The sequence below is a fragment of the Brachyistius frenatus genome, unplaced genomic scaffold (assembly GCF_029030835.1).
Source record: "Brachyistius frenatus isolate BFR_SWC_R1_liver_20210118 unplaced genomic scaffold, ASM2903083v1 Contig_292, whole genome shotgun sequence".
NCBI classification, from domain to species: domain Eukaryota; kingdom Metazoa; phylum Chordata; class Actinopteri; family Embiotocidae; genus Brachyistius; species Brachyistius frenatus.
The window spans coordinates 246,187-258,765 of record NW_027210891.1 but is presented as its reverse complement, the minus strand read 5'-3'; the positions used below and the strand labels follow the sequence as shown (position 1 = coordinate 258,765).

Below are 12,579 nucleotides of genomic sequence, written 5' to 3'. Positions count from 1 at the left end.
GTTCATCAGATATCTTTGTTCTGTATTTATTCAGTTGGAGAAACCATCTCAGAAACAACACGTCCTAAAATTCACACCAGAATGAATTATAATTAAAGGATGAAAACAGTTCAGTAAAAAGTAATTGATTGAAGTGACGTCCCATGTTGTCGGTTGGTGTTCTGTGAACTATTTAATCATGCTGCATGAAGAGGTTGAGGATTAATGTCTATTTTAGTGGATCACAGCATCTAAAATGATGAAACTAACAGAGGTTAAATATAGCAGCAGATTCTTTATTGTGGATGATGGATCTTACCTTTAATATTTAATATTATTAAGATGCTGTCAGAGGTTTTCTGTATTTAGCGTTCTGAAATATCCTGAATAAATAAATAGTGTCACTATATGAGGGCAGTGGTTTCATCCCCACCTCCTCCGATCCAGCTGCCCATGTGTCCTTGGGCAAGACTCTGGGTGTTTTCAGACCGCAGGAACTACTTCACAGTTCTAATAACAGTGGGAGGGAGTTCCACTCTTTCTGTGTCCTCACCGGGGGAACTTAGAACCTCTTAAGTTCTTATCACTCTGTTTTGTGGGACTTCTTTAGCTCCTCCCTCTGCCTGGGTACTCTCCCCGTTACCATGGGAACTGTGGTGACACACAGCAGCACAGACAACCGCTGGGTTTAAAACACAGGAAGCTGACAGTAAACTACAGCTACCGATGAAGCCTTTTAAAAGAGCAGAAGAAAGTTCCAACTGGAGGACACAATACTGAGAAATGGAGCGACAACAAAGTCCAGGAAGGAAATCCAGCGTGACTTGGATTCAACAAGAGAAATATCAGAAGTGTCTCCGCTGACGAGCTGCTGCAGCGCTGTGATGCTGTTTGAAGCGCCGCAGGTTCTTCTGGAGGTTTCATCTAAAGTTTGATCCACCGACTTCAGGCGCAACACCTTCCTGGAAATGTTTCACAATAAAAGCCATTTTATGAGGGGATTCTTTCTTCTAAAAGGCTGTAGGGCTTTTAATTTGAAAGATACAGGAAGTGTTGCGTTTCTATTGACCCGTAATGCAGTAACTGACAACACAAATGTTGTATAATACATAAATATAAATATATATATATATATATGTATATACAGTTGAAACCAGAAGTTTACATACACTGTGCAAAAAGACACATAACACTTTTTTTCTCACTGTCTGAAGTTAAATCAGACTAAACCTCTCCTGTTTCAGGTCTGTTAGGTCTGGCTTTTGAAGCTCCTGATAGGTTAACTGACAACATGTGAGTTAATTGAAGGCACACCTGGGGATGTATTTTAAGGCCACACCTCAAACACTCTGCTTCCTTGTTTGAAATCATGAGAAAGTCAAAAGAAATCAGCCAAGAAATCAGGGAGAGAATCGTGGAGCTCCACAAGTCTGGTTCATCCTTGGGTGCAATTTCCAGATGCTTGAAGGTGCCACGTTCATCTGTGCAAACAATTATATGCAAATATAAACATGGGAATGTCCAGCCATCACACCGCTCAGGAAGGAGACAGGCTCTGTGTCCCAGAGATGAACGTGTTTTGGTCCGACATGTGCAAATCAACCCCAGAACAAAAGCTAAAGACCTTGTGAAGATGATGGCTGAAGCTGGTAAGAAAGTGTCATTATCCACAGTAAACCGAGTCCTGCACCGACATGGGCTGAAAGGCTACTCAGCAAGAAGGAAGCCATTACTCCTAAAGAAACATAAAACAGCCAGATTACAGTTTGCAAAAAGACACCAAGACAAAGACCTTAACTTCTGGAGACATGTCCTGTGGTCTGATAAAACTAAAGTGGAGCTGTTTGGCCATAATGACCACCGTTACATTTGGAGGAAAAAGGGGGAAGCTTGTAGACCTGAAAACACCATCCCAACTGTGAAGCATGGAGGTGGCAGCATCATGTTGTGGGGCTGCTTTGCTGCAGCAGGAACTGGAGCTCTTCATAAAATAGACGGCATCATGAAGAAAGAACATTACCTGGAAATATTAAGGCAACATCTCAGGACATCAGCCAGGAAGCTAAAACTTGGGCGCAAATGGGTCTTCCAAATGGACAATGACCCGAAGCATACTGCCAAAATAGTTAAAAAGTGGCTTGAGGACAACAAAGTCAATGTCTTGGAGTGGCCATCACAAAGCCCTGACCTGAATCCAATCGAAAATTTGTGGGCAGATCTGAAAAGGCGTGTGCGAGCGAGGCGGCCAACAAACCTGACTCAGTTCCACCAGTTCTGTCAGGAGGAATGGGCCAGAATTCCAGCAGAGTACTGTAAGAAGCTTGTGGAAGGATACCCAAAACATTTGACCCAAGTCATGCAGTTCAAAGGCAATGCTACTAAATACTAAGGAACTGTATGTAAACTTTTGACCTTGAAGAAAGTAAATAAAAATTCTCTAAAATAGTCTCTTTCTCATTATTGTGACATTTAGCAAAAGTTAAATAATTTTGGTAATCCTAACGGACCTGAAACAGGAGAGGTTTAGTCTGATTTAACTTCAGACAGTGAGAAAAAAAGTGTTGTGTATACACATAGTATACACACACATATATATATATATGTGTGTGTATACTGTACCTCATACAGGGTAGAAGGGTTTACTGTACATCAAAGATAGAAGGGTTTACTGCAGCTCATAAAGGTAGAAGGGTTTATATATATATATGTGTGTGTATATATATATACATATATATACACACATATATGCAGTAAACCCTTCTATCTTTGATATACACACACATATATATATATATTTATGTATAAATAAACCCTTCTACCTTTATGAGCTGCAGTAAACCCTTCTATCTTTGATGTACAGTAAACCCTTCTACCCTGTATGAGGTACAGTAAACCCTTCTATCTTTGATGTACAGTAAACCCTTCTGCTTTTATGAGGTACAGTAAACCTTTCTACCCTGTATGAGGTACAGTAAACCCTTCTACCTTTATGAGGTATAGTAAACCCTTCTACCCTGATTGAGGTACAGTAAACCCTTCTACCTTTATGAGGTACAGTAAACCCTTCTACCCTGATTGAGGTACAGTAAATCCTTCAACCTTTATGAGGTACAGTAAACCCTTCTACCTTTATGAGGTACAGTAAACCCTTCTACCCTGATTGAGGTACAGTAAATCCTTCAACCTTTATGAGGTACAGTAAACCCTTCTACCCTGATTGAGGTACAGTAAACCCTTCAACCTTTGAGGTACAGTAAACCCTTCTATCTTTGATGTACAGTAAACCCTTCTACCTTTGAGGTACAGTAAACCCTTCTATCTTTGATTACAGTAAACCCTTCTACCTTTAAGGTACAGTAAACCCTTCTGCCTGTTTGAGGTACAGTAAACCCTTCTACCCTGTATTAGGTACAGTAAACCATTCTGCCTGTATGAGGTACAGTAAACCCTTCTAGGTAGGTAGGTAGGTAGTTACTTTATTAATCCCCAAGGGGAAATTTTGTTCTACCCTGTATGAGGTACAGTAATCCCTTCTACCTTTATGAGGTACAGTAAACCCTTCTTCCTTTATGAGGTACAGTAAACCCTTCTACCCTGTGAGGTACAGTAAACCCTTCTCCCTTTATGAGATACAGTAAACCCTTCTACCCTGTGAGGTACAGTAAACCCTTCTGCCCTGTATGAGGTACAGTAATCCCTTCTACCTTTACGAGGGACAGTAATCCCTTCTACCTTTACGAGGCACAGTAATCCCTTCTACCTTTATGAGGTACAGTAATCCCTTCTACCCTGTATGAGGTACAGTAAACCATTCTGCCTATATGAGGTACAGTAAACCCTTCTAGATAGGTAGGTAGGTAGTTACTTTATTAATCCCCAAGGGGAAATTTTGTTCTACCCTGTATGAGGTACAGTAATCCCTTCTACCTTTACGAGGGACAGTAATCCCTTCTACCTTTACGAGGCACAGTAATCCCTTCTACCTTTATGAGGTACAGTAATCCCTTCTACCTTTATGAGGTACAGTAAACCCTTCTACCCTGTATGAGGTACAGTAATCCCTTCTACCTTTATGAGGTACAGTAATCCCTTCTACCTTTATGAGGTACAGTAAACCCTTCTACCCTGTATGAGGTACAGTAATCCCTTCTACCTTTACGAGGCACAGTAATCCCTTCTACCTTTATGAGGTACAGTAAACCCTTCTACCCTGTATGAGGTACAGTAATCCCTTCTACCTTTACGAGGTACAGTAAACCCTTCTACCTTTATGAGGTACAGTAAACCCTTCTACCCTGTATGAGGTACAGTAAACCCTTCTACCTTTATGAGGTACAGTAATCCCTTCTACCTTTATGAGGTACAGTAATCCCTTCTACCTTTATGAGGTACAGTAAACCCTTCTACCTTTATGAGGTACAGTAAACCCTTCTACCCTGTATGAGGTACAGTAAACCCTTCTACCTTTACGAGGCACAGTAATCCCTTCTACCTTTATGAGGTACAGTAAACCCTTCTACCCTGTATGAGGTACAGTAAACCCTTCTACCCTGTAGGAGTCTCTGCCCACACTTTGGTCCCATGCTGCACCCCCTGGTGGAGGTTTAGTTAGTACACTACATGTTGTCTGTGAGCTGCAGCGTACTTCACTAACCCCACATGACACAGGTCATAACAAGTCTGCACCATGCTTTAAAGTAACAACTGAGGGAAGCTGTTCACTTTTAGTTTCCTCCTCTGCATCAGTCAATCACTGGAGTTCCATTAAAAATTAGCAGCACTAGTTGGTTGTTAAAGCTCGTGCATGCACAGACTGTTTCCCAGGTTCCTCTCCTCTAAGCCTCTCGGATGATGCCATGTGATTGGTGTAAAGTGAAACCATCACAGCTTTGGCTTTGAACACAGTATTCCCCCAAAGCTGGAGTTGTGACTCCACATGATTGGTGTAATGCCTGGATTAGCTCCAGTGGGCCACGGTCCCAGCCCTCCCTTCCACTCAACTACCATCTGTGCGACTCAGCAAATCCCCTGGTCCAGCTCTGCTTCTCTGAGGTTGCTCTTCATTACATCATCTTATCACACTGGCTCAGCCTGCATGGTCATAGCTGTACACGCTGCGGTACTCTCCCACACATCTCAAAGGCAGGGAGTCTGTGGCAGAAAGGGTTTCACACTTACACTGAATAGGTAACCGATTCTTTAATGAGCTAGTTCAACATGTACCACATTCATAACTCATTTCCCATAGCACCTCCCACACACAACCACCTGGATCTCCAAAGAGGAAAGACCAGCTGAGCGTTCCAGTATCCATACTAACATGCTATTTAGTATGCCAGAAAAATATTAACCCTTTATTGAAGTATCCATAATAACATACTATTTAATATGTTAGCGGAGCTAATCCCAGCTCACCTTGATTGAGGCCTCTACCACGAAGCAGGATTTATCTGTATAACTGTATAACAGAAGTCAGTTTCTTTGTAACAGAAGTCAGTTTATTTATAACAGAAGTCAGTTTATTTATAACAGAAGTTAGTTTCTGTATAACAAAAGTTACTTTCTGTATAACAGAAGTTACTTTCTTTATAACAAGTTAGTTTCTGTATAACAGAAGTTAGTTTCTGTATAACAGAAGTTACTTTCTGTATAACAGAAGTTAGTTTCTTTATAACAGAAGTTAGTTTCTTTATCAGAAGTTAGTATCTGTATAACAGAAGGTAGTTTCTTTATAACAAAAGTTACTTTCTGTATAACAAAAGTTACTTTCTGTATAACAGAAGTTACTTTCTGTATAACAGAAGTCAGTTTATTTATAACAGAAGTTAGTTTCTGTATAACAGAAGTTAGTTTCTTTATAACAGAAGTTAGTTTCTTTATAACAAAAGTTACTTTCTGTATAACAGAAGTTACTTTCTGTATAACAGAAGTCAGTTTATTTATAACAGAAGTTAGTTTCTTTATAACAGAAGTTAGTTTCTTTATCAGAAGTTAGTATCTGTATAACAGAAGTTAGTTTCTTTATAACAAAAGTTACTTTCTGTATAACAGAAGTCAGTTTATTTATAACAGAAGTTAGTTTCTGTATAACAGAAGTTACTTTCTTTATAACAGAAGTTAGTTTCTTTATCAGAAGTTAGTATCTGTATAACAGAAGTTAGTTTCTTTATAACAGAAGTTAGTTTCTTTATCAGAAGTTAGTATCTGTATAACAGAAGTTAGTTTCTTTATAACAAAAGTTACTTTCTGTATAACAAAAGTTACTTTCTGTATAACAGAAGTCAGTTTATTTATAACAGAAGTTAGTTTCTGTATAACAGAAGTCAGTTTATTTATAACAGAAGTTAGTTTCTTTATCAGAAGTTAGTATCTGTATAACAGAAGTTAGTTTCTTTATAACAGAAGTTAGTTTCTTTATCAGAAGTTAGTATCTGTATAACAGAAGTTAGTTTCTTTATAACAAAAGTTACTTTCTGTATAACAAAAGTTACTTTCTGTATAACAGAAGTCAGTTTATTTATAACAGAAGTTAGTTTCTGTATAACAAAAGTCAGTTTATTTATAACAGAAGTTAGTTTCTGTATAACAGAAGTCAGTTTATTTATAACAGAAGTTAGTATCTGTATAACAGAAGTTAGTTTCTTTATCAGAAGTTAGTATCTGTATAACAGAAGTTAGTTTCTTTATAACCGAAGTTAGTTTCTTTATAACAGAAGTTAGTATCTGTATAACAGAAGTCAGTTTATTTATAACAGAAGTTAGTATCTGTATAACAGAAGTTAGTTTCTTTATCAGAAGTCAGTTTCTTTATAACAGAGGGATGAAGATTGTTCTGTGTGCTGTAAGATGGGATTCTGACCTTTGACTGCAACATCAGCAGCCACCTCTCTTAAAGTGCAAACAAACACTGGCAGCAGCAGGTGAAAACTCAGCTTAGCTCCCGATGAAAGCTTCAGATTTGTAACGACCTTTATTTTATGGGGGACCAGTTCTTGGATCGAGACCTGGTCTTCTCTTGTCTGGATGGAGAACACACTGTATTAGAGGCATTTTCACCTTTTTAAAAGTTTCTCAAATCTGAGAATGGGTGATAAACAGGGTTCAAGGGCAAATCAGATTCATTTCTTTTCACGGATGAACATGCAGGTGATTAGGTCAGCCGATGATAGATGATGTTTTTAAAATGTCCGCTCCAGGCAGCTAATTTCTAACAAACACTTCAAATGATTCCTGTAAAAATCAGGTTTGTGGAAACACACTGCTTTGTGTGAATCTCTCCAACAGAAGTAGACCGTACAAAGACAGCAGAACTCACAGAAGCCACATCGAAGGTTGAAATTAAGCAGAATGAACCTTTAAGCTTTTAACCAACATGTGCAATCTTTTCACAGAAATACATGATTTATCTGAAAGATTTCAACAGTGATCTGATCCAACCTTCTTTTTCTTATCATCACCAACAAGATGTAAATTAAGCTGCATTTGAAAAACTGTGTGGGTCCTAATTTCAGCAGAGATCAGATTTTTAAAGAAACGGAGCAGTGTGTTTCAGTATACTGCAGTTTTTCCAGGTGTGTTCCAGGACTGGAAAACAGTTTCCAGGTTTTGGTAGACAGTGTGTGGACTGTCCTGCAGCAGAAGAAGACACTCACATGACATCTGGACTAGTGTTTGCTCGGGGACACGTGGGAGACACGGAAACCAAGTGGACGGAGGCTATGCCGTCCTGGTGAGCTCTTTGGTTTGTGCAGCAGCACGCAGGCATCATCACTGAGCTCAAACAATAAATCAACCGCAGGAAGAAGTGAGCATTCAAACGCCGGGGAAAACTTCTAAATGACATGTCAACAAAGAATAAAACACCTGGATCAGCCACTATTCTAGGTCTGAGAGACAGAATAAGTATACGAGGGAGGATCAATGAGTTCTGAGACTGCTGCTACACCACTGCAACCTGCAGGCAGCAGGAGGACGTAAAACTAATGAGTATGTGTTGATCATCATCAGTTCCCGAGTTACACACATTTCAGTGAACAGTGGTACTACTGCACGGCGATGTTTTACACACCTGAAACTGTAGCAGAGCGCCAAGACAACATTCGGCGTGAGTAGTGAGCTCCAGGACGAGTGTGAGAGGATGTGTGTGTGTGTGTGTGTGTGTGTGTGTGTGTGTGTGTGTGTGTGTGAGAGAGAGAGAGAGAGAGAGAGAGAGAGAGTGAGTGAGTGAGTGAGTGAGTGAGTGAGTGAGTGAGTGAGAGAGAGACAGAGAGACAGAGAGAAAGAGTGAGAGAGAGAGAGTGAAAGAGAGTGAGAGTTTGAGAGAGTGTGAGGTGTGAGAATTTGAAGTAGAGAGAGAGTGAGGCGAGTGAGAGAGAGTTAGAGAGTGAGAAAGTGTAAGAGGGAGGGAGTGAGTGTAAGAGTGTGCATGTGACAGTGAGGCCAAAGACTGCAGACTGGAGCAGGTTAGAAGTGAGCATCAGTGTGTCAGTGTCAACATAGCAGAGCACTGAGGACAGTTTCAGCTGCTTCTCAGTCAGTAAATGCTTCAACTCCTCAAAACAACAGTCAAGTTCCAGTGTTCTTTGCTACCAGCTGATTTAGATGAAGGAAGTGAACCCAGAAGTGAGCAACAATGCATTAGCTTAACCTCACCAGGCTCACTTAAGGTGGACTGACTGCTTAAGGTGGTTTCTTCAAAATGATGGTTAAAGAAAGCCATTCAGAGTGCTGATGAAGAACCAGACTGATGAATAAAATGTCAACGATTACCGTCTCTGCAGCTGGCTGCTGGAGGCAGAGAGGCAATGAGACCATCCATTTACTGTCAGCCCTGTTATAATGTCACACAGTACATTTCCTAAATTCACTATAGTCCAAAATTATGTGAAAATATGTAGGTTTTAGTTAAATATTTTGACTCCATACGGTCTTTTAGATCTGCTTTGTTGTCATGAACAATATCTCCATGAACAACCTGCTGCTGATAAAACACTTAGATGTTAGATGATTGACAGGCCTGTGGTGCAGTCAGGTTACAGCTATCGGTGGGCGGGACGTAGTATCGTCAGGTTTCCAATCAGATCAGTCAGATCCATCGCTGGCTCCTCCCCCAGCTCGTCCAAATATGGTCACTTCCTGCTCCAAACCGCTCCGAACTAACAAGATGGTGACGGACAGAATCTGAACTGGAGGATTCATAACGTTCACAAACCAACGATGACATCACTGATGGTTGATGACATCACCAATGGATGATGACATCACTGATGGATGATGATTGGTTTCAAGGTCAAGAATGAACCTTGATAGAGTGGGTTGCCCACTAATCGGAAGGTTGGTGGTTCGATCCCCAGCTCCTCCTGTCAACATGCATAAGTGTCTTTGGGCATCGATGGTACACCACCTTGCATGGCAGCTCAGTCTCATTAGTATGTGAATGGAAAACCGTGTAAAAGCTCCTTGATAAAGTGCAGACCATTTACCATAACTGGGCAAACTCATGTGCTGAAGAAGATCATTCTGATTGGGTTAAAAGCTCCAGAAAAAGGGTGATCCTCCAAGTGAACATGTTTTGTCCAGAGAGATTATGTTCAGAAAGATTATGTAGTAGTTGTCACTGTGTACTCACAGTGGAACATGCAGTATTACATCAAGTGTACTTCAAATCCTGCAAGTAAACACAACATCGCAGCTCAATCCCAAAATAAAGGATCTGCTCGCTGCTGAACTGGGAGAGTATGGGAGGAAGGAGAGTATAGGAGTACGGGAGGAAGGAGAGTATAGGAGGAAGGAGAGTACGGGAGTATAGGAGGAAGGAGAGTATGGGAGGAAGGAGAGTATGGGAGTATAGGAGAGTATAGGAGGAAAGAGAGTATAGGAGGAAGGAGAGTATAGTACAGTTATGGCTGTATAGGAGACGGTGGGATCCGAAGAGGACTCCTCACCACCTTCATCCACACAAAGTGATGCAGCAGTAGTTTGGTCTTGAGTCTTCCTGATTTTGTATTTTGGTCAGGAGCCTACTTGATTTGGTAGTTTGGTCTGGAGCCTAATTGATTTGGTAGTTTGGTCTGGAGCCTAATTGATTTGGTAGTTTGGTCTGGAGGCTAATTGCTTTGATAGTTTGGTCTGGAGGCTAATTGATTAGGTAGTTTGGTCTGGACCCTACTTGATTTGGTAGTTTGGTCTGGAGCCTACTTGATTTGGTAGTTTGGTCTGGAGCCTAATTGATTTGGTCGGTTGGTCTGAAGCCTAATTGATTTGGTCGTTTGGTCTGGAGCCTAATTGATTTGGTAGTTTGGTCTAGAGCTCACTTGATTTGGTAGTTTGGTCTGGAGCCTACTTGATTTGGTAGTTTGGTCTGGAGCCTACTTGATTTGGTAGTTTGGTCTAGAGCTCACTTGATTTGGTAGTTTGGTCTGGAGCCTACTTGATTTGGTAGTTTGGTCTAGAGCTCACTTGATTTGGTAGTTTGGTCTGGAGCCTACTTGATTTGGTAGTTTGGTCTGGAGCTCACTTGATTTGGTAGTTTGGTCTAGAGCTCACTTGATTTGGTAGTTTGGTCTGGAGCCTACCTGATCTTGTAGTTTGGTAGCGTGTGCTTCTTCTTGATGACCCGTTTCAGCTGGTTCACAATGATGGAGGTGAGCTGAGGCAGCGGCCTTCCTTCAAACTGGGACTTCACCTCAAAATCCACCAGCGGGTCCTCGAGGAAGGAGAAGGACCAATGGGAGAAGGGCATCCGCGTGAACTGCAGCCTCAGCCGGCCCACCACGCGCCTCATCTTGACGAACAGGTAGGCAGACTTCCCGAACACCAGCTCGACGTCGATGGCGAGGTGGAAGCCGCCATTGTATTCGATGTCCACCTCGAAGTTGAGCTCCTCGGGCATGCCGTCCTCGTTCAGGTGCACGGGCTTCATAAGTTTGGCTGTGTTGAAGACAGGCAGAGAATTCCCCAGCGAGATGTCCCGGAGACTGAGTCCCTCCAGCAGCCGACCTGCTGTCTTGGTCTGCAGCAGCTCCTCGAACTCCACCTTGATCTTTTTGGTGAGCCAGTGTCTGACCACCGGCGTGTCTCGGAGCTCTCTGAACAGGAACAGAAATATCGCGTTGAGGAAATTGCACGTCTCGGGTTTGGCCGCCTCAGCGGGCTCTCCGGGGGAAGGCGGCGGCTGTTGTTTGGGGCTGCTGCCGGGGACAGCCGCTTCCTGCTGCCGGCCCGAGGCGGCCTCCGGCGGTTTAGCTGCAGCAGATGCTGTGCTGTCCCACTGCGGCTGGCCCGGCTCTGCATGTTGGGTATTAAAATAATCCTTCAATGCGTTTTCGGGCACTACTTTGACATACTGCACTGTCCTGCCTGCGGGCTCCGGGCTCCTCCGGTACAGCAGCAGGAACTGGACTACCAACGTAACGAGCGCTCCGGACACCGCGGAGATGAGGATCAGGTAGATCATGTCGCCGAGCTGTCTGACTGCTCTGTGACTCACCGGGTTTTCATCTCCACACGTTCAACCGCGGCAACAAAGCAGGATCCACCTGGTCGCTCTCAAAGCTGCCATATCATCTGCTTCTTGCCTGAGCTTCGGGCTCCTCACCTGATTGGACAAATGCCTTACGTCGCCGTGCGTAATGACGTATACAGAACGTGTTTCTTTTGATGCGTTCATGGTATGTGGGATTTTTTTCACTGCCTTCAAGCAAAGCTTGTTTGAGTAGGAACGGACCGGATATCCGTGATCAAAGTGTGTAAACGAGCCGCTCACACCTACGGTTTAAAACGCTTTTAAATTGGTTAAGATAAGTTTTTAATTTTCAGTTGTTCTTTGATGATGAACTAGTGTGGAGCATCTAGCTGCCACGCTTCCAAAATAACCTTTTGTTATCGATAATAAATACTGATGTGGATAGATTTGTTGGTACCCGGCCACAAAAGAAAAGTCCCATGGACCTTCAACTGGTTCCTGGTATTTGCAGCTCCTCTGATCCATCGTTCTACCAGGAGACACTGGAAGATGCAGGAAGCAGCGTGAGCCTGTTCAAGGAAAATTACACTTCTGTTTCAACCTGAATTTGACTGTCACAGCACACCAATATACAGTTGGATGCAAAGATGTGACAAAAGAAATAACATTTTAATAACTGTTTGCTGCGAGGGTTGTTTTTGCATATTTTCACTTTAAACGTCAGTGAAATAAATAACAAACACTGCAGAGATAGTTTGCATGCTCTGGTGACATTAATGAGTCCAGCTGTGGCAGAAACTTAATATATTAAACTTAATATAAGAAGCAGCAGTATTTGGAAGAGGATAAGTAAACAATATGTACTAAACTTCCAGTGAGAGCCTCTTTGTCGTGACATTAGGACGATAAAGAAGCATGAAAGTGTCCCATCAGAGCACCTGCATACATATCCTGTTTGAAGTTGACCCCTGACCTCAGTATTTCTGGTAGCCCTGCATACAGTCATCTTTTTCACTCAACATGGCTTCTGCTGAAACAACATTAACAAGGACAACAGGATGGAAAAACTCCAACAATAAAAAGTCAAGCCTAAAACAGTTTCAACAGTGTGGTTTGGATTCCAGTTGAAGCAACAC

General features: G+C 42.1%; 1 protein-coding gene across 1 annotated transcript in view; it reads right to left on the bottom strand.

The window, feature by feature from the left end:
* pdzd8 (PDZ domain containing 8) overlaps positions 1 to 11,572 on the bottom strand; it is a 38,909-nt gene extending 27,337 nt beyond the window's left edge. The window contains exon 1 of the mRNA XM_069722442.1: positions 10,554 to 11,572. Coding sequence (XP_069578543.1) covers positions 10,554 to 11,434 — 881 coding nt within the window. The 5' untranslated portion in view covers positions 11,435 to 11,572. The remainder of the gene's footprint in view (positions 1 to 10,553) is intronic.
* Positions 11,573 to 12,579: the final 1,007 nt, after the last annotated feature.